This window comes from Malania oleifera, chromosome 6 (genome assembly GCF_029873635.1).
Source record: "Malania oleifera isolate guangnan ecotype guangnan chromosome 6, ASM2987363v1, whole genome shotgun sequence".
In the NCBI taxonomy this organism is placed as follows: domain Eukaryota; kingdom Viridiplantae; phylum Streptophyta; class Magnoliopsida; order Santalales; family Ximeniaceae; genus Malania; species Malania oleifera.
Window position 1 is genome coordinate 43211917 of NC_080422.1, and position 26714 is coordinate 43238630.

The window sequence follows — 26714 nt, forward strand, 5'->3', positions numbered from 1 at the left end:
TTTCAAAGAACAAATTATTATTTCTCCAACTTTCATTTTGAAAATACTTTCTTTGAGAAAACTTTTTAAAGAGCCTTTTCTTTCATCTAGTGTTAATCTTAAAGATTAAACTCTCTTATACACTTCATCCTTGAAAATTGTTTGTGGAGAAAATAATTGAGTAAATCAAGAGAGCCTTGGGCAATATATTCATTCATATATTTTTTGTTTGAAAAGTTTCTTATATTTGATTTAATATAAGGTCAATCTTAAGGAAAAACATTTTCCAAACTCTCATTCTTTACTTGAAAAATATTTTGAGAGGAAAATCAAATACTCAACCAAGCTTCGTTTTATAAATCATATTAGAGTGCATATAATTTTCAACTTGTACATTTTACTTTTGAGAAGCATTTTATTGTACGAAAATTGTTTTTCAAAACAAGTCCTTCGCAGTTCGGATTATGAACCATGGGCCAAGTGAGGAGGGTGCATCACCTGAAGAGGAGGACTCTATCCTGTAAGGAGTGGTTTACAGTTCAGATTATGAATCATACTAAAGCGTGGAGTATCGCTTAGAAAGGGGGGCTTCATCCTACTTAATGAGAATGTAACAGTTTTTGCTCCACTCAGTTAAGTGAACAGGTTTAGTAAAATCCTTGAGAGATTTGTCCAATACAAGGACGCAAGTAGGTATACCCAAACCTCGTTAAATATCGATGTCACTCTCTCCCTCTCTCATATCTCATTTATATTACCGCACTTTAATTTCCACACGTGTATGTTGCATAAATTGCTATGATTATTTTTACATACACACCTCTATATTTTGTTTGGGATATTGTTGGGTGAATCGTTTAAATTATCAGTAAAAATTTTTAAAATTTCAATTCACCTCCCAGACTCTTGGGATTATACCATTCCCCTCATTTAGAAATGTAAAGATGCTTACCACAATTCTCATGCTTAAACAAAACAGGAAAAGAAAATGCCATAAGCATAACAATGCCCAAGAATATTCAAAGTCGTCACAAATTGCATACCCACTAAGAACCCAAGTGAGACATGCAATATTTGCTTTGAATCTCCTGCACGCGCACACTTACAAACATGTTTTTTCAATAACCATTCACCATATTTTCCCTAGAGCCCCCTTGGGGGATATGCCTGGCATGGAAACTTGAGATCTGGAGAGAGGCAAGAGGAAGATCAAGGGGGAGATGAACAACCCACCCTTCGGGTAACACAAGTCTACTAGGCCTAAAAATATGTATGCTTTTCAAAATAGACTTCAAAACCATGTTTATGCTTTAGAAAATAGAACAAACCAAATACAGTGCAAATTAAAATCAACACAGATCAAAACATTCCCAAAGGCAACCCCACTTCCACAAATGTTGATTCCACTTTCCAAATCTGTCTGTGAGCTTATGACAACAGCATTGAAAATATTTTTAATTCCTTGACAAAGAAGAATGGAAAACGCGGACATGGCATTCTGCAAACTTTGGATTGCCTTTGAATAGCAAGACATGGATCCTCCCCCAACATGCAACAATGAACACACAAATATACAATTCCATTTTATCAGGCAAGAGTATGGAGACAATCACCCCACGTTTCTGAAGAGGATGGTAAAGCAGTGCACTAGGTAAGACAAACCCTTATATACAATTATTTGTTTATTCCTGGACACCTTGCTTGAATTGGACTAGTAACCTAACCAAGTCGACGGTATAGGCTGAAACTTGTTCTTAGCGCATGCCAACACATCGTAATATTCCACATGATTAAAGCAGTCACGGAAATCTGTGAAGAGCTTCTCAAACACCCTCCACTGGACTTTAAACGATCTGGAGTACGGATATGGAAGAAAAACCTTTTGTAAAAAGAAAAAAAAGAGCACATATGAGTACTTTTTAAGCCATCATAGTTAATATTATGGCATGCACTCACTCCATGAGATCACCTATTTTGATCCAAACCCAATGGCAGTCCTAACTTTCTCACTGTCCTTTATTGATTTATTTATTTTTCTTTTGCATGGAATGGACATGGTGGTCTTGAAACCAAATCAAGTCTTTTTTGCCTTTAGTAGATAATCTCTCTTCAAGTAGTTTGTACTAGAATAATCATAAGATGGTAAAAGTCAGATTTCCCAATCACTTACATCACTCTCTTGTGCAAGACACTTGAGTAAAAGAAATGTGTGCTGATTTTCCTCCATATTGTCAAGAACAGCCAGCCAGATTTCCGAAGCAAGCTCGTGGGCAATGTCCCTTGATTTGCCACAAGCAATAAATTGATCTGCCAAGTTGCAAGTCATCTAAGTCATAACAAGAATTTAAGGCACTTGGGCTTCATTCAAGCTCTCTACCAACAATTAACCACCATCACTCCATCAAAACAATATCAAACAATACATTGACATCAATATAATTGAAGGTGGAAAATTTCCATACGTGAAATCAAAGTAAAGCATGGATCTTAATTTCATTATTTAATAGTTATGCATGAATTCTAGGTTTTCCTAATGAAGAAGACCTCAAGCCTTGAACTTTCAAAGATCTAAGGGAGTGTTCAAAAGCAAATTAAAAGAAAATCACTTGTAATTGCTCCATTGACCAATTTAACATCTTTGGGTGCAAGAAAAGAAAACATGAAATGTAAATAAAGAATAGCTTGCTACAGCTCGAATAGCCAGTTCGAATTTTTTTTTTTCTTGAATGAAAAAAAAGAATGCAAGTATGAATACAGTGTAATTTTACTAGGGCCCTTTTTCAAAACATTATCAAGTGTCAACTGGAACAGAACTTTTTTTCCCCAAAGTCACTTCATTGCAAAATTCCTTCTAGTTATTCTGGCAACAATGGCATTGAATTTTATAAATTAAAAAGTTGAATCAGCAATTGTCCAAACATCCACATACTTTCCTCCCATATCTTTTATGTATTTATTTCTCTTTGCTCTAATTTTTTAGTGGGGGAGGGGTTGACTTCACATATTTCTTGAGAAAATACTGATCTCCAGTGAGTTTTGTCAGAAAGACAAGGACCTAGCTTCCTAAGCCCTTGACATTTTGTTTTCATAGCACTTAAAGCCCCTCCATCAGTCAGCTGTGAATGGCTCGGAATATGTTGATGTGACCATCTAATTTCCTCAACATACTCACCCTCATGTACATTTTTAATGCCTCTCTCTCTCTCTCTCTACACATATGTGTACATGCATGCAGCATGTTGCAAAATATTACAAGAAAAAAAAAAAGATGCATACTTTGGGCAAATTCCAGCATATGAATGCCGTGAACACATGGACCACAACTAAAACGATATGCATTAATGATGAACTAAAATTCTATCCCTAACAAGATAATATACCTTTTCCTGGTAACCAGTTTCAAAGGAGTAGTGTAAATGCTAACACTTCCTGTTAGAAACTCCACACTAAAATCCTTCCAACAATGTTCTTTATTGACCCAAAAAAGCTTGGCTACCCATAGATATTTCATCTCCCTCCTATAGGCTGTCATTACTAAAGTGTCACAGCATGACTTCAGATTTAGATGTTACTGGCAAGAAAATAAGTAGGCACCCATAAAATTTTTTTGAAGGATTATTTTATTTTATTTTTAGGGGTTGTAGAAACAAGGTGCAGGGAGAACTGTAAAGTGCTAATACCATCAAGAAAAGTTCCTAACGAATCAAATAATATTTTCGGTTAGTCCAAGAAAGAATACACATATTTGCTCTAAAAATCAACAAAAGGATCAAGAGCCACCAGATGAGGTGCCCACCAAATATAAGTGATGCAATATGAGAAACAAGGCTGTAGATTTAAGTTCAAGAAATTTGAGACTTTCTGGGATTTTTAGATAGACTAGGAATTTTAGTTATTTTGGGAGAGAGAAAGAAAGAACAATCTAAAAGAGAACAAGAATCCCCCAAACAAAAAGAAGGCAAATATATATATATATATATATAGACACACAAACATATAATATAATATGGTTAAAGCCCTTCTTTAATACTCCACCATAATTTATAAAGCTCTTCAAATTGTTCAATCTCCTCAAAACAATTACTTTTCCCAGTTAAAGTTATCCATACTGCCAGATTTAAATTTTTCCCCAGGAGTAACCAGCTTCAATCTAGTCCAATAGATCTAATGTGTTATCGACAACACTAATATTAACCATAATAATTTTATCCTTGGCTCCCAATTAAGGGGTGCACAACTAACTATCACCTATATGAAGACTCTTTTGGTATTTCCTCGCTATTTGAAAAAGAATTTCCTCAGGCTACCCAATTCCAATTCCAACAAGAGCCACCTTCATTAGAAATTCGGGTGCTGCCCATTGGTGTCCTAACACAGATAAGAGATGTCATACAATGGAGAATACATATTTTAACCACATTGTTAACGTAAATCATCTAGTTATGATCCATCATCATTCATCACATCCCTAAACACAATCAACCTAACACTGCTCATCAGACACAACCCCAATTTTTAACCTCTTAGCCTCCCTTACCTTTCTTCTCCCCTTATCTAATAATCATCCATAAAATATCTAGATATTTCTGTAGTTTGGGATTTTTTTTTTTTTTATATTTTAGGGGTTATTTTGTAATTAAAGTTAATTTTTTTAGCTATTTAATAATCAACCATAAAGTATCTTGATACTTTAGGCTTATGGATATACGATTTAGTTTTGAAACTTCAGATGAATAACTGATGACTTTGAGCCCTAAGTATCTTGATACTTTAGGCTTATGGATATACGAATTAGTTTTGAAACTTCTGATGAATAACTGATGACTTTGAGCCCTAAGCTGTCTTTATCAGTGTTTCAAAAGGGATTTTCAAGGTGTGCTTCTTAGTGCTTTTGGGCCCAAAATGCATCAAGGTGCAATTTGGAAGGCACAACTCCCAAAATGGTAAAGCCTTTTTCCTTCAGTGAACATCTATAAGTAAAAGACACCCATTTCTCTCCCTAACAAAATTGATTTTGATTTTTGTGCCTGCTCATTTATGCATCAGAGATTGTCTTTTTCATTTCTGGGGATTTTTTTGCCTGCTACAACGGTGACTCTTCACCTATTGTTCACTACTTGGCATGAGTTTTTAGCTTTCAATTTTATTTTATCTGTTCTAATTTTCCATTTCTAAGGATTTTTTAGCTGCTATTCCACTGCCTTGAGTTGCTACGGTTTTTCCTTTTTTTCATTGTTCATTGATGAAGATTTTTGAGCTGCTTAGTGCTTTCAGTCTGATGGCCAACAGGTGAGTAGCTGTCTTTTTCTTCCTTTGATAAAAAATTATGATGCCTTGATTTTTTTTTTATTTTTTATTGTAAGCCATGATATTGGAAACGTTTAGTTGAGAGTTTGAACTTTGAACCATGAAAACAATGTGAACTTTATAATATCATGGCTTACAATTAACTTTCGCCATGCTCTATTTGAGCTAGTGAGCTTAAATTTATTAGTGATATAAGATTTGTATTCTATTTTATTTCCTTAGAAAAAAATTCTATTTTTCCTTTTTTCTAATATATATAAACTTATTTTTATTTAATTTTTATTCAAAAATACTTACTTAGAAGGCTTAAGCCTCGCCTCATTAGGGGTAAAACGCCTTGTTTTACTCCTTCACCTTTAAAAAAAACAGGTACTTATCTCCCCCTCTATCATGTCAATTTCTCAATCTCTCCCCACCGATCCACGCTTATTTCCACAGTTGTCATCAAACAACCAGAGTCCCCACAGCCACTGCTCTATTTAAAAATAATAATAATAAATAATTAATTAATTAAGAAGGCAGACCATATGTTTGCCATTTCCAACCATCATCAGAATTATCACTGCCGTTTAGAAACCCAGAACGTCAACAGCATGAGTACAGTAATGATCATCTTAGATCAATTCTATAAACAAAGGGTTGCTACTTACTACTGCATTGTCAGAATCTTCCTTGAGCAGCAAGTCATCAACACTGTACTACTACAAGCCCACTCTATATGTCCACTTAGCTGCCAAACATTTTAGCACACTCACATAACAACCCAATCAATGCACCTGTTGAGGAAAAGCCATGTCAGACAATGTAGCTACAAAGTGAGGATACAATATCAGGTGGGCAAACGTTTTCCCTCATTGAATCTCATCACTGCCATTGTCATTGTCTTCATTGTTGCAACATCAACTGTTGATTTTGCTGCTGACACTTCCGCAGCACCCATCTCTGCCAAAATCTCTACCTTATTTTCATGTCATGTCATATAAAAAATACCCAGAGCTGTCATTTGTTGTGGAGCAGGTGCTGACACCGAACTGCCCCATCCTTCCTCACCAAGACTTGCTCCATTTCCCCAAGTTTTTTCCCGTTTTATCTTTATTTTAAAATAATATATTAAATAATATCCTGTTTGGGAAAATATTTCTCAGAATGACTCTAACGTAATCTTGCTACTTGGTCCAGTGAGATATTTAAAGGGCCATGGCAGTTGAGATGTCAATACATGGCAAGCAAATCTCGCTGGACCATCCTGCGAGATTTGCCTGAAAATAGAGTCGCCGTGCACGCACAAACAGCAGGCACCACACGGCTGAAAGTAAAAAGAAAAAAAACCTAGAGGAGCACGCCTGAAAGAGTAGGAAGAAGAGAAAAAGAAAGAGGAAAGAAAAGGAAGAAGCAGCAGTTGTGAGCCCTCTGCACCACAGCAGACAGCCGCACGCAGCAGCCCTGCGTGCACCACCATCCCAGCCCACTCTCATCTCCAACAGGCAGCACCAGCCGTAAGCCCTCTGCACCACCAGCAGCCCCTCACAGCAGCAACCACTTCCACCCTGTTCGTCGCTTCTCTGGCTCCTCCTTCCTCGTCTTCGATCACTCCACTTCCACCCTGTTTGTCGCCTCTGGTACGTCTTCTCTCTCAATTTCGCTTTCACTAATTTTATTCAATCCAATTAAATCCCCCCATCATCAATCATTAATTTCTCTAATATTTTATATATATATATATATATATATATATATATATAATTGTGAAATTAAGTAATGATGAATTAATTTGGTGTTTTTTTATATTTGCAGGATCAATTTGGGAAGGTGCCACTGTACTGGGAAATCACCGCCGACGGGCACGTGGCGTTCGCCGATGACACCGATCTCCTCAAAGGTGCTTGCGGAATGTCACTGGCTTCTTTCCCTCAAGGTGATATCAGCTTAATTTGTATTATTCTGTTTTGTATAAAAATGAAATAAATAATTTAGAGATTAATTGTTATGTGTAATACGTGGGATGCAGGATGCTTCTTCTCGACGGCAGTAGGAGGACTGAGAAGCTATGAGAATCCAAAAAGCAAGATCACTGCAGTTCCTGCCCCTGATGAAGAGATCTGGGGTGCTACCTTCAAAGTATATTTATATACACGTCGCAAATTTTGATCCCTTGTTTAGATGGGTTCATAAAAATTAAAATAATTACTCATAAAAAAACAATAAAGGGGGAGCATGAGTGGGTGTGTGTGTGTGTGTGTGTGTGTGAAAGAGAGAGAGAGAGATGGTGAGTGTCCGTGCAGGTGGGTGGCCGGATCTGCTGTGCGTGGATGTGCATGGCTGTGAGGATGGTGGTGTGTGGAGGTCTGCTGCCTGCTGTGTGTGTGCGTGGAGAGGAGATGAGAGTGGTTGCTGCTGTGTGAGGGGCTGCTGGTGGTGCAGAGGGCTCACGGCTGGTGCTGCCTGTTGGAGATGAGAGTGGGCTGGTATGGTGGTGCACGCAGGGCTGCTGCATGTGGCTGTCTGCTGTGGTGCAGAGGGCTCACGACTGCTGCTTCTTCCTTTTCTTTCCTCTTTCTTATTCTCTTCTTCCTACTCTTTCAGGCATGCTCCTCTCGGTTTTTCTTTCCTTTCAGCTGTGTGGTGCCTGCTGTTTGTGCGTGCACAACAACTCTATTTTCAGGCAAATCTCACTGGATGGTCCAGCGAGATTTGTTTAAATCTCGCTACTCGGAGTCATTCTGGGAAATATTTTCCCAAATAGGGTATTATTTAATATATTATTTTAAAATAAAGATAAAACGGGAAAAAACTCCCATTTCCCCTGTATTATAAAAAATATATATATAAATAAATAAATAAAAGACCCTCAATTTCCTCTTCGTTTCACAGGAAAAGATCCATGACCCAATATCGGTTTGAGACCATTGAACACAAGATTGTGTAGCTGAACCCTCATTTGCAAACTTTATTCCTTCAGCTGAATCAAACCTAACCTTGGCTCTATACATCAAGCTCTTGCAGCCCATTTAAACCCATAGCCTCACATCAACCAATAAAAGGGAAAAACTTCTCCTGCAGCCTTCCAAAAATAAATCTGTTTTCATCTTTCTGTTGGAGTCTCACTATATTTATTTTTTGAAAAAAAAAAAAATGGTTCCATCTTCCCTTCATATTTAGTCATGGAATTTATTGGTTTGGCATATTTCTTGAAGTAATACTATGGACTGCATCCAACTCAACAGAGTATAATGCTTAGAAACAAGCCACTAGCTTCCATACATATCTGAGAAGTGCGGGTAAAATTTTTATTACTGTTATTGATCAATGGTGTCCTTGATCTTGAAAGCTATTGTTAAAACAACTACTGTTGCCAAACTGAATCCCATCCCTCTGCATTCACTTTTCTTTGACTGAACCACACAAATTTACCAATAGCGTGGAGCTGTTCAGTTCCTGTGGCTATCGATAAAATTTGTTTTATGTTTGGTGTGATGTCCATGCCCTTCCCATTAAGCTTATACACATATTACTTTGTCATCCCAGGATCAAAGGAATTTTTATGAAAAGGAAAATCATTTTCAATATAAAGAGCGGTTGGTCCATCGTACGAAAGCCAGTATGTAAGGAAAGCAGCACTCCTCAAGTATTATCTAAACAACATCTGAGTGAAGTATACAAGAAAGTAGAGGAACAGAACATTGAAGAAAAATATTATTATTGCCCTAGCAGCACAATCTGAGGGCGCAAAGTAGTACACCTCACAGGTAAATTTTCTCTGGCAGTATCTGTACAATCAAAGGACAAGGTTGGAAGCATTGACATTGAAGAACTCCTCAAGCTCATCAAAATTGAAGACCTATCTAATTATGAGCAAGTGACCAAGAAAGCACAAGGATTTGTACATGTTCCCATCATTGAGTTCATCAATCTTGATTGATTAGGCGATGTGAGCACAATTCAGGAACACTTTGTAATCTCTCCCTCCCTCCCTACCCAATGATCCTCAACCTTTTCTTTCTTGCTCTCTCACCTCTTTGCCCTCACTGTCCTACATCAATAAGCTTGATTTCAATTACCAGATGGCTAATGAATATCTCGGATATCTCAGACGACAGACAAAAGTGCTTGCAAAACTCACAAAACTTCACATAGTCTTCGCAAACCTAATCTAATATATGACACACCTTTTCTTTCTTGCACTCTCGCCCCTCACCTTTTTTCCCTACTTCTATACAATCATCCAACAAACGATTGATTGTTGGATAATTGTATAGTTTTTACAGCAACTGGACTGAAGTGTTACAGGGCTGCAACAAACAGCATCTATTTTATATCATTGGATAAACTAACTGCTGCCGGTTTCCCATTCATCGAAGTATCCATTATTTCATGAGTCTGTAAGTACTAAATAGGAGTAAAGCATATTGCTGACTAGAATGAAAGAATTATGGCAAAACAGGCATCAGTTTAACAACTTTCATTGAAGTGATGAACTTGTTATATAGCAACACTTGCATAAAATCACCAAAATCTTGTCACTTTGAACACCTAAAAAGCACTACAGGATATAATGCGCACGCACACGCAAACAGATAATTCTAAAAGCAAAATGCTTCCTAAATCACGTAATACTATAGCTTCACTCATGTCCAAAAGCAAGGGTCGGCTTAAAAGGAATCTATGCTCCCTCCATGCTCCAAACTCTATTCAACCAATGAATTAAATAATAAATTTTTTAATATTATATTTCATAATACAAGGGTTGCAAGTAGAAAAGATTGGAAGTTGAGACCGTACCAATTATGGTTCCGTGAAGTATCCCAGAAGGCGGTGGCATTGTTGAAAGTTCAAGCTGCTCTTTTAGAAACAAATAAGTATGTCCAACAATCTCACCTATCTCACTGTCAAGTGCAAAGATCTGTTTACTGACATATAATGCTGTATACCTCCTGAAAACCAATAGGTCGTCTTATTAAACAGCTACTATGTTTAAGTGAATACATTTCATTGCATGAAAAAAGAAGAGTTAATTATATTTGTGAATGCATGAACATGCTTTCCCCAGATTATGAAATTGGTCTACAATAAACTTGCATGTGCACAATTATAAACTAATAGCAGCTATCTTATGTTTGCACCCTTGCAACAGGTTAAATTGGCAAAGCACGTGCACGCTATTCAATGAGGAAATACATAGCATGGTCTCCCTAATAATCCCAGTCCTGGGATGTTCTATATACTCTTGGCTTGGTGCACTCAAATCAAGGTCTGTTTGGGGAATCCTGAACCCATTAGCATTTTCCTAGGCTGTTGTCTACTAGGTTTTGTTTGTGAAATGTGTCCCTTTTTTCTCTAACTCTAACCATGTGTGCCGCCCAATTTCTCTCTTTATCATAGTTTGAGGTCTGGCATGCGACTCTCTCTTTGGAAGATGACAGCCCACACATGTTAGCCTCTCCCTCATAAATACCATCAACCACAATTCAGTGGAGGTCTTTTGCCATGCCAACAATCAAGCTCTCTCTATTTCTCTTTCTCACCCCTTCACTCTCAAAAATCCTCTTTGGAATCCCTCCAGTTTGGGGATTCCTCCCAGCCATCAGAATCTTTTCACATTTCACCTCTCATGCTTGAGCTTCATAAGGATCATGTTCCCCTTTCTGGCCCTCTCTGAAAACATCCATTTCTAGTAGGCTCTCCTCTCCTTCCAAGAAAAGCCCAATCCCCTCCACAATATTAAATCAAATAACAGCAAATAGATTTCACATGATATGCAATCTACAATATGCTGTTAAGAAAAATATATGATTTCTATGTCAACGTCTTGCTGCTTATTTTACGAGGATGCTGACACAAATCAACTCTCCACAAGCATTCATTTACATGATGTTACACAACATAATATATCTAGTGTGTGTATATATATATATATATATATATATATATATGAACTGCAGTATATGAAAGGCTCCATTTTTTGTACACAAGTGACAAATCATTCCACTCTACTACCCAAGCTGCCGTTGGCATGTGGAATAGAGAAGGAAAAGTTCATGGTGTGACCTTCTTGCATCCGTGACATGAACTAGAGGGCCACATGGCAGGCTTTGGAAGGACCCATGGGCATGCAGATGTAGCTTGGAAGTAACTACTATAAACATGGATTTGATTATGGAGATGTCATAGATGTACTTGGACAGCTGCTGTAGCCTTGTGGACAATCCAGACAATTATCAAAGTAGTGTTCTCATTAAGTACGTTTTCAGACAAATGGATGGTTCCTTATTCTAGAATGAGAATGGTATGGAAGGATGATATCTTTAGGGGAAACACCCAGCTCAACTCCTACCACCCCTGGTGTAGCACTAAGTGAATACCACAAGGAGGAGGCGAGCTCCTAACATCCTCAAGGGATCTTGGGCTTTTTGTGGGATTAAGCCCCACAGAGAATGGTGTAGCATGTCACTGCAGACTAGAAGGATGGGATGGACATCTGCAATGGCCCTTAGGTTTACCCTCAAGTCGTGCTATCCCGTACCAATTGGACTATTGAGGAACGATGTACGTTTTTTCTCTCTATCTCAAGTTATTTAAGATGTCACTTCCTCTAGCTCCACTTACAAGTGTCCACTTACAAGTGTTTAGCGGCAAGTACACTCACACAAGGATTATGCTCTAAGAGTGAGAGTTACTTCAATGCTTGTCAGATGTGAGAAGAAGACATCATTTGAGTCATGGATCCTTAGTAACCTTGGTTATGTCAAGAACTCAAAGGTTAAGCCACACTTGGTTGATCACTGAAATGGATCCATTAGTGTTTTTCATGTATGTAGATGCATATAGATGGACGAACTTGGTGTAGTCTTATCGCTGCACATGAGTGACTCCCATCACATTTTTGGCAGATTAAGGCAAATAAGATTCTTCTGGCTTTGAGATTTTTTTTCCTTATGACTATTGGTATTAGAGCAAGTCGCTTCTATTAATTGGTTATTTGGTCATTTAGCATTATTAGTATGTGTTAGAGATATGTTAGTAAGTGAGAGTTAGTAAAGGTAGTATGGTGATAGGTATTGTACTTGACATATATTATAAATAGAGGGAGAGCCCTATCATTGAGGTTAGGTCTTCCATTTTACCCAATTATTTAACATGGTATCAAAGCATGATCCAACCTAAACCCTACCACCAAACCAAACTCAGCAGTCACTGGAAAACACTTTCCCGTCGCTGCCCTTCTCTGAACCTCTATAACCCTTCAATATTTCACAAAACAAACCACATAGCCAAAGATAGAACACTCTGAACTATAACCCTGCAAAATCCCATCGCCAGAAAACTCTTCATGCACCTCCATGTGCCAGCAGACTACCGGCGATCCCAACCCCATGTGCTGGCGTGTGTTAAAGAGTTTCCAGCCACCTTTTTCTAATTTTTTCCTCCAAAATGTTCTGATTCCGTCCGTAGACAATAATATCAAGCTGTTGCCCAAGGTTTCTGTTCAAAAATCCAACCTTTTTCAACCATGCACTCATGGAAATCTGGGGTTGTTTAATAGTAAAGTTCATTGATGAGTCTCTTGGAGCTGTGGCAGCATTCATACATTGATTTTGTAGGGCTGGTCAGTGCTTTGTCCGGTTGTTGGTGACTCGTTCGTGGTTGAATCAGTGGTTGACTTAGTTGTGCTTGTTTTGGGTGGTCCAAAATTTCACTTGTGGTTGTTTCGGTTGGTCTAGAAATTCATAGGGAATCCCAAGAACATTTTGTTTGCTGTGTATTTCTGATTTGCTGCTGTATCGACGTTGTGTGTGCGTTAGGATGGCATCCTCAAATCCCAAAAGTATCTTTCCCTCGTTAGGCACTTGTTCAGGTGAACAGCATACTATGACTATCTCAAAGGAATAATATTCAAGGTTCCTACAGTATCAAGTTTCCCAACAAGCATCTCATCACATTGCATCTTTTGCTCAAATAGGTAATCCTACAATCTGTATGTCATTTGGAATCTAACTCTACTTCCACTAACCATATGAAAAGTATAACCAACTACTTTTTTGCCCTCCAGTATCGTAAAAATCTATCTTGAGTTACCCTTGTGGGTTTAGGGATTAGGGTTTAGGAACAGTAAATCCCACTCCCTCCATCTCTCTTTCTTCTACCTCGTACATTCCTAAGTCCCCTTTCAATCACATGTCAATTAGTAAGCTTACAAAGCCACTAAATTATTCTATAACCTTCTTTCCTAATTTTGTGGTTATTCAGGATCTTAAAAAAAGGAAGGCAATTGGCACAAGACGTGAGGCTCGTGGACTTGACTACTTTGAGTCGTGCCCTTCTCCCATTGCTTGCACAACCACTGCTACACCACTTCAAATCCACAGTCACCTTGGTCATCCGTCCTTGAACAAAATGAGGCAGCTAGTTCCTACCTTGAGTTATATGTCTACTCTTGAGTATGAGTCTTTTCAGTCGGGAAAGCATCATCATTCCCTTTGCTTCCCAAGTAAACAAACAGCCAGATAGTCCTTTCATGCTTGTTCATTCTAACATTTGGTGTCCTAATTGTGTCACATAGAAATTGGGGTTATGGTACTTTGTTACATTTTTCGATGACTACTCCAAGATAACTTGGTTGCATTTAAAGAAAGATCATTCTAAGCTATTTAATATTTTTTGTGCCTTTTGTTCTCAAACAAAGACTTTGTTTGATATGCCAATCAAGATACTTCGTAATGATAATGCTAATTACTTCAGTACCCAACTCAATACCTACATGACTAATTCTAGTATCATCCATCATTCATCTTGTGCCCACACTCCACAACAAAATGGAGTTGTAAAACGGAAAAACAGATATAATCTCAAAGTATGCGCTATTGTATCAAATGAATATCCCCGAAGTTTTTTGGAGTGATGTCATGGTCATTGCTTGCTCTCTCATTAATAAAATGTCATCCTTTGTCCTTGGTGGTAAAATCTCATATTTAGCTATCTTCCCTAAGGCTCCTTTGTTCTCCCTTCCCCCTCATATATTCGGTTGTGTGTCTTTTGTCCATTAATTAACTCCAGGAATGAATAAGTTGGATACTTGTGCTATCAAATGTATTTTTCTAGGCTATTCCTATACTCTAAAAGGATATCAGTGTTATAGCCCTACTTAACATCGATTCTTTGTCTCTGCTGATGTCATTTTTTTTTGAGTCTACAGCATATTACTCTGATTCCTTGAGTTTTGTTGACCTTGATGAGTCCCTTCCTTTACCTTGACTTCTAGAACTTAACCTATTATCTACGCCCAATCCTCCTACATCTTCATCCAATTTGTGTCCTTCTCATTGCTCGGATCATCCCAATTTGCAGGTATACACATAGCAACTAAAGAGAGGAGAACCACTTCCAGCTTCCACTTCTACACCTTTAGTTCCTTCATCAAACGATCCTATTTCCCAAGATGTTGATCCTCCCATTGTTGTTTGAAAAAGTAAGCGTAATTCTACCCAACATCCAATCTCTAATTTTGTTTATGATTTCTTATCACCTTTCATATTACTATTAAGTTAGTACTTTGTCTATTGTTTCTCTTCCCAAATCTATTTCTGAGGGCCCTATCCCATTCTCGGTGAAGGAATGCAATAATTGACAAGATGCATGCACAACAGGATAGTGATTGTGGGAAGTTGGTATCTCTACCTCCTAATAAGTCTTTGGTTGGTTGTTGTTGTACACTATGAAGATCAATCCAAATGGTTTTGTGGCCCAATTGAAGGCCCACCTCGTTTCTAAGAGATATACTTAAGTGTATGGTTTGGATTATTCAGACACATTCACTCCAATAGCTAAACTTGCTTCAATACGTTTGTTCATTTCCTTAGCCACTACTTGTCATTGGTCTCTACATAAATTAGATGTGAATAATGCTTTCCTACATGGTGATCTTCAAGAGGAGGTATATATGGAGCAACCTCCTAGATTTGTTGCTCAAGGGGGTCAGGCTTAGTGTGTCAACTCAAGAAACCATTATATGTTTTAAAACAATCTTAGAGAGCATGGTTTGGTCAATTTAGTGTTGTCATACTTGAGCATGGCCTCCGACTATTTGTAGTACATCACTTTATATTTTATCATCATACTCCATGTGGCGGGATCTAGCTTATGCATATGTGGATGATAGTGATTATTGGAGATGATGATCAAGGCATCTAGGATCTAAAGCTTTTCATACAAGTATTTGGGACCATTAAAGTACTTCTTAGGTATAGAAGTATCGAGAGCTCGCATGGGAATGGTCTTGTCTTGTCATAGAGAAAGTATGTTCGTGATCTTTTAGATGAGACTAGGCTATTGAGATCCATACGCCAATGGATCCTAATAGTAAGTTTGTGTCAGATATGGATGATTTATTGCGTAACTCAAGACAATACAGGTTGTTGGATAGTTGAATTATCTCACACTCACTCAACTAGATATATCTTTCACAATAAGTGTTGTGAGTCAATTTCTCAATTCTCCAAGAACAAGTCACTAGGATGCAGTAATTTGCTTTTTGAGATATCTCAAAGGTGCAATAAGGAAAGATCTCTCATATTAGGATTAGGGTCACCCTCATAGTTAGAGATATATAGATGAAGATTGGGCACAGTCGTGTTTTGACCGAAGATCCACAACTGGGTATTGTATCTTTGTTGGTGGTAATTTGGTTTCTTGAAAGAGTAAGAAAAAAATATGGTAGCCAAGTATCTGAAGCAAAGTATTGGGCCATAGTCCATGCTATATGTGAACTTGTTTGGTTGAAGAATATGTTGAAAGAACTAGATTTTCCACATTCTCAATCTATGGAATTAATGTGTGCTAATCAAGATATTATTCATATAGTCTCCAACCTAGTCTTCCATGAATGACAAAGCACATTGAAATTGATTGTCACTTTGTTTGAGAGAAGCTCATACAAAATTTCACTACAACCACCCATGTGAGGTTTGATTTTCAACTCATTGATTTGTTCACTAAAGCCATGGGAGGCGCTTGTGTGAAATTCATTTGTAACAAGCTAAGAGCATATGATATATATGCTCCATCTTGAGGGGAATTGTTAATGGTTATTTGGTTATTTAGCACTATTACTATATGTTAAGAGTTATGTTAGTGAGTTAGTAAGGGTATTACGGTCATTGGTATTGTACTTGACTAAATAGAGGGAAAGACCTATCATTGAGGGTAGGTTTTCCATTTTACCCAATTATTCAACATCCCCTTTGTGGGGTGAAATCAAATTAAAGTTGTTTTGCATCAACCCTCTTGTTGGGACTAGGCAAGGGCCAATCTACCCCTGGGTGTGCATTGGTATCACTCTCCCTTTTTATCATCACATCCATAAACACAAACCTGACACTGCTCATCAACACATTCCCTCTCTCCTTGTCTAATAATCATCCATAAAATATCTAGAATCTTCAGTAGTTTGGGATTTTTTATTTGTTTTGGGGTTATTTTGTAATTGAAGTTAAATTTTTCTGTTAATTAATAATCAACCATAAAGTATCTCGATACTTTAGGCTTATGGATGTATGAATTAGTTTTGAAACTTCAATAATGACGACTTTGAGCTCTAATCTACGTTTTAAAATGGATTTTTCAAGGTGTGCCTCTTAGTTCTTTTAGGCCCAAAATGCATCAAGGTGCAATTTAGAAGGTGCAACTCCCAAAATGGGAAAGCTTTTTTGCCTTGTGTGATCTTCGTATAGTCTTATTGTCGCACATGAGTAACTCCATCACATATAGGGGTGAGCATTCAGTCGATACAGGTAATTCGGTAAATTAACCAAATTACCCAAAAAAAATTTACTAATGGATCTAACCAAACTATAGTATTAACCGATTTTGTACCAACCAAACCGAATTTTCAATTAATTCAGTTAATCAATTTTAACCAAACTGAAATAATTGAGCCATTTCAACAAGGCCAAAAACATAGTAGTGAACCATTTGAAATTCTGCATAAATAATTATAAATAAAGCAGGCCAAAAATAAAATTATAAACACAAAATTTTACAAAGAGAAGAAGAGAATTAGTGATTCAGTAGTGAAAGTTGTTCAGATTTGTGGTGACTCAATGAATTGAAGAGGACCAAGAGACTATGGTTCAGCCTTTGGGAGTAGCAAGTCGTCCAAAGTTCCAAGCTTTGAGTTCGAGAGCTAGAGGGGTCGGCCATCGAGGAGTGAGGGACTACTAGAGTGAGGAGTGGCTGATGGGGGAGGACCGACTAACAGAGACTAAGTTGCTGAGGGCAAGGGCAAGGGAGAGGCAATGCGGCAATAGTTCAACGGTGCAACAAATAAACTCGAAACGACGAATACAATGTCTGAAGGCTCAAAGATTGCTTAGAGGCCAAAACTAGAGGGGGATTCAAGAAGACGGGAAGAGGAAGAATCGAAGACTCAAAGAGAACTAGAGAGAAGTTAGAGAACTTAGAACTAATTTAGCATTGAGGGTAGAAATGTAGATCCAATTTTTAAGTATACATGTAATTATTAATTATTATAAATATATATACAATTTGGTTAATTCAGTTAACTGAAACAAATAAATCCTCAAACCAAACCGAAAATCGAATATTAACTAAAAAGAAAACTGAACCGAACTAATTTATTTTTTAACCAAATTGAACCAACCAAAATTAATCGGTCAATTTGGGTAATTCAGTTTTGACCGAATTCCACTTACCCCTAATCATATATTTGGCAAATTAAGCAAATGTGATTCTTTTGGCCTTGGGATTTTGTTGCCTTATGACTGTTGGTATTGGAGCAAGCCTCTGTGGAGTGAAATCAAATTAAATTTTTTCACATCAACCCTCTTGTTGGCACTAAGGAAGGGCCAACTACCCTTGGGTGTGTATTGATCACTCTCTCCCTTTTTATCATGTTACACATGGTATGAATTGATTAAGGTCGCCCTTAATATACTATCTTGTGAAAATTAGGATGCATAAGTTTCCCATACCCTAGGTGTGGGAATAAGGGTTTAATTTTGTGCGAATTTTAGTCATGGAGAATACCTTGTGCCTTTAAGGTTGGTATTGAGGCCATACTATAGGATTTCTCCTCTTTTGTCGGCATTTGATTTCGATTCCAATTGAGTAATATTCTTGTGGTGTCCTTGCTCGACAATCAGAGGTGATATTCTTAGATCTATGGAAACGAACAATTGTGGAGCTTTTAAAAAAAGCATTCATTAACTGAACCTAGAATTTTTCATATTCCATAACGGGGTGAGATTCTTGGATTGATGGGAGGAGGAAATGGTGAAAGCCTCAATGCATCTAATCCCCAAGCCACATGAGTGTAGCTCCAAGTTAGTCAAGTTGTTGACAGAAACCCTATTGGGTATTGCCTCAAGGGAACCATGAATGCTGCTTACACGACTTTGTTGGAACCCTAAGGGGTTCCTATGGTTTGAATTCCTATAGGAACACAATTGTGAAACAAAACATTGTGGAGTAGTCTTGTGCTCGTATGCTTGGTGGCCAGGAGGGCCTTGTGATTACCTTTCTAAAGGGGCAAAGGGATTACATTGCAGAGGGCATATAAGTTATGTTTGCTAGAGAGCATATGTGTTGTCATGACCAGAGGGCTCTTTTGTGATTCGTGCTGGTAACTTCCCTTGAAACTTGGCCTAAGGGCAGACCATTCAAGGTTTGCAGTGAAAGTTTGAATACTTGGAAGCCAGAGGGTATTCGAAACGGGAGTGAGCCACGAAGGACTAGATTTGAGGCTAGAATGTCAAAGGGAAATTGAAGTATGAATCAATAGCCAAACCCATTGTTTGAGGCAGGAATTGAATTATTAGCCTTGAGGTCTGAATGTTGAATTTGAGAAAAGTGGTATGTTTCACTGCCATGATGGTGGATATGTTGAATGGATGATTGACTCGTGAATTGTGTTTCACGAGATTATTTTTGAGGTCTTTAGGGGTGTGAATTTTATCTTTGGGGATGAACATTGCCTTGATTTTGCACCTGATATGGAAGCTCACCTACAATAGGGAAAATGTGGTAAGAAAGCAATGCAGCTTTCAATATGGAAGTCCCTTGGGAAGATCTAGAATGAACTTCTTTGCAAATGAAAAGAGTTGGGTACAACCTCCAAGTGAGTGATTGTATCACATGGCAGCATCAAATGAAAAAAGTTGACAATCTCCAAGCCTTTTGAATTGAGTTTTCTTGGGTCAGAAATGGTGTGTTCCTGTGGCTTTCAAGATTTGCAATCAACATTGGGAAGATGTTTGCATTGCGATCAAAGGATGGCCTTCTACTCAAATTGTGAGGGGTTTTTTTGGGTTACTAAGGTACAAGAAAGAAATACGAATCCGTATTAAGGATTGTTAAGGTGGAAATGCATTCACAGCTGTCTCCCAACTTGCCTCATTAAGGAATTGGAGGTCTAGATATGTTTTCAAAGGAAACTACTTATCTTGGGAGTTGTTTGAAGATGCTTTTTTCTACTAGGGAATGTGTTTAAAAAGGGTCTTCTAGAAAGATTGGGTTTGGTTTACTTCAGAAATGGTGATGCAAACTGTGTTTAGTGGTGATTGGTTGGAAGATCCTGAGTGTTTAAGTAGCTTTGACCTTGAGTTTATTGAGGGTTTAACTGAAGACCAATGTTTGTTTTAAATTTATTATCAACAAGGATGTTAACAAGATGAAAGTGGCAAACATGTCAGAGTGTGATGTTCCTGCATCCATGACACGTGTAAAAGGGCTGTTTGGGTAGCCTAAAAAGAACTCGACGAGCATCCAAACGTGACTTGGAAGTAATTACCATAAACATGGATTCAGATATGGAGATGTCATAGATGTATAAAGTATTGCGATGGCCTTAATCCGGATCCGAACAATTATCAAAGTGGTGTTCTCAGTTAAGTGAAGCATGATTCCTCAAACTCATAGATAATTCCTCATGTTTGGAGAATGGTATGGAAATATCCTTGGGTGGGCACACTAAGTAAGCGTCCTTTCAGGCACTAAGTGAGCACCACAATAAGTGTTTGGGGGCAAGCTCTTAACTTGAGGGATCTCTTGGACTTCCATGTTGGATTAGGCGCCCCATCGATCACTTATTAGAGATTGTGTCACACATCATTCTCAGCTTGAAGGTTGGGATGGGCATCTGCAATGGCCTTTGGGTTTACCCTTGGGTTGCGCCATCTTATAGTTGGTTTGACTATCGAGGGACAATCAACCTTCATATGTGTGTCTCGAGTAGTGTAAGATGTCACTTCCTCTTAACTCCAACTTATGGGTGTTTAGTGATAGGTATACTTAGGTATATTTATGCAAAAATTCAGCTGCGAGGATAAGAGTTATACTCAGTACTTGTGGAATGCGAGTACAACACCCTAAGTCATGATTTCTCAGCAACCTTCTTAATTGTGTCAAGAGTTGTAATGCTGCAATACTTGCCTTCAAATCAATCCAGCAGCATTTCTATGTATTTGGATAAGTACAGCTCCACAGGGCTTCGAGTAGACTTCTTGCCACATGAGTGTGACTCCGTTGAATATTTGGCAAATTAAGGCAAAGACAATTCTTTTAGCCATGGGATTTTGCCGCCCTGCGACACAAAGCCTGGCTGCTTCAACATCTTCCAGCACAAGATGTTGTAAAAGGTGTCAAACTAAAGGCACCAAAGCAATGGCACAAAGCAGAAATGAAAATAGTATACATCAAGAACATGCAGCTACGAGCAGGAATCCATAAAAGAACTTGCACTCATATAACTAGAAACCCAATAAAACAAAAGCCTCAAATCACCCTGTTCAAACTGCCAACACAGGACTTGTGCTAGGACAAACTCTCTTGTTCCAATTACACCAAAGGCAAAATAAAAGATAGTGATTCCACTTCCCACATATCCCTCACCCTTTTCTTCCCTTACAATTACCCAGGCCACCAATAAACATGACCCAAATCACCCAATAAACACCAAACAACAAGAACAGCATGGCCCACACCTCTCTTGCCACAAGGCAAAACAAAAGCAAGGAACAACATGCCTCCACCACCATTTTACACACATTAAACTGGTTTACCATCATAAAACCTCTCCTCTTAAGTAGTCAAAAGTCTTTATCTCGTCTTCAGAAGCCTTGCAAGCAAAAAAAATCACCATGGAGGAGCTTTGGCCCTCTAAATACTCTAGGGGAATACCACTTTATGATGGGTGGAGCCACATTGTGCCCCCCAGGACAATTGAACCCACCAAACTTGAGAAAGAAAATTAAGTATATGCATTAGAATAAAAAGGTCTTTGGCACTTTTCCTAAATCAATTGATCCCATTGCTATTAAAGGAAAAAAGATGAGTGGGTAGATTTTGTACTGAAAAAGGGAAAAACGCCTTTAAATTGAAATCAATCCCTATTGACCTAGCAAAAAATAAACAAATAAATAAATCCCTATACGCTTGATGCTAAGTATCAATGACCAAACTAACAAAATCCATGTTAGAATTTAGAAGAAGAATAATTCTAGCATGCATGTAGCTTTTGATTTCTGAAAACTATATAAACAAACCAAGTTCGGATCTTCATCAACAACAAAAAGAAGTTTTTCTCTCCAAATAGCTCCAAAGCATACGGTACATACTATGTCCTCTTATATTTTTTACTTTACAGGTTTTTGTTTCATTCCCCACCCCCAACCACCCCAAGGGAAAAAAATCTGAAGCATGAATTGAAGTAGGTTTTTCTTTTAAGTGTTAAGCATGAATTTATGTCAAATTTTCTCACTAATAGTATTGCTTTGCTTGCTACTAATTCTAGGTTTAATTGTTGTACCCCCACCTGAAGCATGAAATCACTTCCCAAATATGAACCCCGTGAAACCACTGCAACAACTATTCCAAATCTCTGATCTTCCGATCCAGCAAGTATCTTCTGAACTCCGAATGCTAACATGTCCAGCCATTCTAGATTTCCACATATACTTGGCAACAAAGGTTCCATGGCTTAAGCAAAACAAATCCAACGAAATAAATTTGGGAAAACCTACCCCTCAGCCTCACCCAAAATCAAATAGGAGCCCTTCATCAAGGATATGCCCCAAATAAGAGTTAAGATTCCCTAAATAACGCTGTATATCGCATTTCATAATAGAATCTATCATCTGATCAAATTCAAACTTTTTGTATGCTGGAAGTCTCAACCTCAACAACTAACCCAAACCCATCCTACCACCAGGCCAAAGCCTTGGTGATCAAATTCTGCATAATCATGCTGTATGCAAGACAATGAAGAAATCATGACAAAGGATACCTTCCTCTAACTTTAAAATAACTCAAATAGTACGAACAGAGAGCAGATCTTATTTAAAATGAAACTAATTCTTTTCAGTAAAAAATTCTGTGTCCTTTCATCTGAAAATTATTATAAAATGCAATCCACCAGTACATAGAAGCAGAGAAAACAGAAACTACGGAAGCAATAACTACAATTTTAAGCAATGAAGCAAAAGGAGAATGTCTGAAGGAACAGAATAAAACAGAAGAGAAAGAGATAATAGAAATTCACCTTTTGCTCAACCCCCGAGGGATTGGTCCAGGCCACCTTTTAGCTTGGCTTGCAGAAGGAAAAGTCCTGTTAACAGCAGATTGCCACAAACATTCTCCTCGAAATATATTGGCCCAATGCTTCCTAACACAAGATATCTGTGCCCACTCTGAGACAGGAACTCTAACAAAAATTTCTATCAGAAGATGATCTGGAAGCTTCCCAAATGAATTATCAACTGATGTTACAGTGACATCATCAGTAGTATCTGTCATTAGGATTCTGCAAAACGAGTTTGGATATTTCGGAAATTAATTTTATTCAAAGCAAGAAAAACAGGAGATGTATAGAAATGAAAATAAACAGGCAGGAGAAAAGTGCTTCATTGGAAAAACACACCAACTTCATTTCCCATTTGAACACTTCTTTTTTTCTTTATTAGGTCCCACTTCATCCCTTATATTACCCCAATGAAAGATGTTTGTGACAGAATAAGGAAAAAGAGGGCAATGCTAAATGAATTGGGATAAGTTATTACATGAAAATGAAGAAAAAGAAACAATGAATGGTAAAGAATTAGCAGCATTTCAGAAATATGACAACTCAACTAGAATTCTTCTTGAAAGCTTAACAAGTCTGTACATGTTAAGATTAGATTAATCTCTGGAATAAAAAAAATTAGTTTCAAAGTGTCTAGCTCGCAACTTATCAACTGATTCTAAGTGACTTTTCCACAACATGTTTTCTGATCAGTCAATGTACAGAACACTTTTCCCAAAAAAAGTTCTCCAACCATGAAAATGAGCATGTCAACCACTGTAGTTTATATCTGTAAGGCTCGTCATTGCTATGCTCTACATAGGTATGAAGGAAAATATCAATGTCATAACAAATAGATACTAATCACAGTGAATACAATAAGCACAGAGGATTTTCAAGTGAGTGTAATCAACAATACTAAAAGTAATTACAAAACTTAAATCATTCTGCAACAAAATATACTCAAGGAAACATGTTTAACTGTTCAATTATAGTCCTCAAAAGGATATCACTTATTTATATGATGGACCAATCTTCAGAATCATTGAATTAATAATAATGAGATTATAGATATGGACAAATTACAAACTAAGCTTTAATGTCATAATCATATCTAAATCAAGTTGCATTAAATCAACAAATTATGAACTGTTAATCACCCCATCAAAACAAGAGTATTTGTTCTTCATTTTGCATTCAAAACTATTCACAATAAAAACAAATTAGCCTTTATGCCAACTATCTGCGGCTGGATATACGGATCTTTTCTCCCCATGCAACTCAATTTAAGGCTTACACTTTTATTAATTTAAATATTATTAAATATTTTTTCGGTAGATATAGCAATGACACTGATTCTGTACACTAAAAATGCCAGTTGTCACTAAAAAAGAATTAGAGTAAAAAAACTAAGAGCAGGAAAATAAAACAATCTAATCAAATGCCAATTGCTACTAAGAATAATTTAGAGTAAAAAACTAAGGCTGCAAAAGCAATAAAATAGAACATGAAAAGACAAACTCTTTTGGTATAGTTGAAAAGGTGAATATTAGAGTATTAAAAAAAAAATTCATCCAAACAACTCCAACAACTAAAAAATATAAAGGGAAGATCCAAGTAGAATGCAATCTACTTTTAGAAAACCAAAACTAGAATTTTTTTTTAAAAAAAAAAGAAGGGCGGAGGGGGGGGGGGGGGAAGACTCCAACCACAAGTATGCCTTGAGAAATAAAATGAAATGTCATCAAACCATGACTTAATAAATAAATACAAGTTAGTTTTGAACCACAAAAGACTAAAAAAAATATGTATCTTCCCAACCTATATGTCTTTTCCTTTTTTTAAGGATTACATGAAAGAGGAGTGAAAGAGAAAGAGAAATAGTTCCATGAATCCAAAGAATAGTGGTAATATTTTACAAACACATGGAATGCAGTACACACCTGCGGATGCATGCACAGAAAAAGGATTATAAAGTGAGCTCAATAATATATAATACTACTAGATTTCTACAAAACTAACCAAACATTCTGCAATGAACTCAACCCAACAAATTCCATTAATTGAACTTTAAAAGTACTCCAATTTTTTGTTTTCAATATGGTGAGGTATAGGGACTTGACCCCAAGACGTTCGGGGACTACAAAAGCCTAAGTGAGGGCTACAACCACTGGACCAACACCTCTTGAAGATAATAGAGATATTGACATGACTAGAAGATCAAATCTTTAATTAAGATATAGAAAAAACACTAATCACCCAATCTAACAATAGCAATTTTCTCAAATACACGAATACCCAATATATGTAGATCTAAGAGATTGACCAACAAATGACCGGATATTAAATGGGAAACTAATAAAGCTCAATTACTTGCTACACTGCTTCTGTTTCTGTTTTACAGAAAACAAAACCACATACCATATTCATGAATTAAGTTCACACCCCTTGGATATTTTGCAACGAAAGAACTCATTAAATGAAATACCTCACAGAGAAAAATTTCCAGACTAACGAAGAAATGAATCAGAAAATGAACTACCAATTACCCAAATCCTTCTGTCGGTAAAGATAATGGATAACTGAACAGCTCGCCATTTAAAGAGCTCAAGTTTAGTTTTCCAACACAAGATTACCCAATAGAGCAAAAGATTGGGTTATTAACGCAATAGTATAAACCAATGCGTAAAACCCAATCAACATCCACATAAACAAAATCTTATAATTTATGGAGAAAATTTTACTGCAATTACTTATGTAAAGCGTGAACTAAAAGAATCGCTTTTCCTTTCTTTCCTGAGAAACGGAAACGCAAACCCAGAAAGCCCATCCAGAATGATTACAAAAACATCAGAATGACAGAAACCCGTGATTTATCTCATCAACTAATTCATATTTCTCAAAAATTTACAACAAACCCACTGCCACAGTCACGAATTCAAATCAAAATGCAAATAAAACTTCGGATTAATATGCAGCAGATAAAAGGCACCCCGCCCAAAAGAAAAGAAGAAAACAACAAAAATGAACAACAGTGGAGGTTCGTGTACTGATTCAACACCCTGTTGTGGAAGAGAAGCTGAAATATAATTCGAATAATTAACAGTAAAAATTGATGCAGACATTATCTTCGATTGAATAAAATTACCTGAGAAGCAGAGAGAGAGACAGAGAGAGTTCCAGCTGGAGAGTTCGCAGATGAGAAATGGGCAGGCGGCGGCTGGGGGCCCTCGGGTATCTATTAACATAACTTGTAAAATTGAGGATTTTTATTATAAAAAAACAAAAACAAAAAAACAAAAAAAAAAAAAAAAAACAAAAGAAAGAAAAATATAAGTTAAAAACTTTAATTTTTTTTAAGTTAAAAACTTCAATTTCTTTAATTAATATTATAAATGTGATAATGAATACGAAGAAGTTGTTTTCTGTTTCTTTGCGAATTTAGTACCCATTTATTTATTTAGTTCTCATTTTTTAATTTTAATTTTTTTAATAATTATTAAAAAAAGTTAGTTAATTTTTTCAATTTTAAAGGCTGTATAAAATAAAATAAAATAAAATTAGCAATAAAATGTAGGAACAATTCATTTAAGGAAATAGTTTTGCTTTTTAAAAAATTTTCAAATAATTACAAAAATATCATCTTGTTGTTAAATTTCTATATTTATTTTAAAAAGTTAGAACAACATTTTACTATTGTATATATTTTTAAGTAAAATCTAGCAAAACAAGTTTTGAATTTTCCAAATATGACACTACATCCCTTTAGTTTTCGAAAGCAATCAAAAAATCCCTGAAATTTAATTTTGTTGACAAAATGAATCTTTCGTTAGTCGATCATTAGTTTACTGTTAAGTTTAGT

At 36.9% G+C, this 26714-nt stretch overlaps 1 protein-coding gene across 1 annotated transcript; it reads right to left on the reverse strand.

Moving 5' to 3' along the window:
• Positions 1–1365: 1365 nt before the first annotated feature.
• LOC131158064 (uncharacterized) lies at positions 1366–26094 on the reverse strand. Its single transcript, XM_058112625.1, has 5 exons — positions 26001–26094; positions 22835–23095; positions 10066–10217; positions 2150–2286; positions 1366–1858 (listed from the first exon to the last, which is right to left on the reverse strand). Exons 2-5 carry the CDS (start codon positions 23086–23088, stop codon positions 1691–1693), a joined length of 711 nt encoding a protein of 236 aa, XP_057968608.1. The 5' UTR covers positions 23089–23095; positions 26001–26094; the 3' UTR covers positions 1366–1690.
• Between the last annotated feature and the right edge of the window lie 620 nt (positions 26095–26714).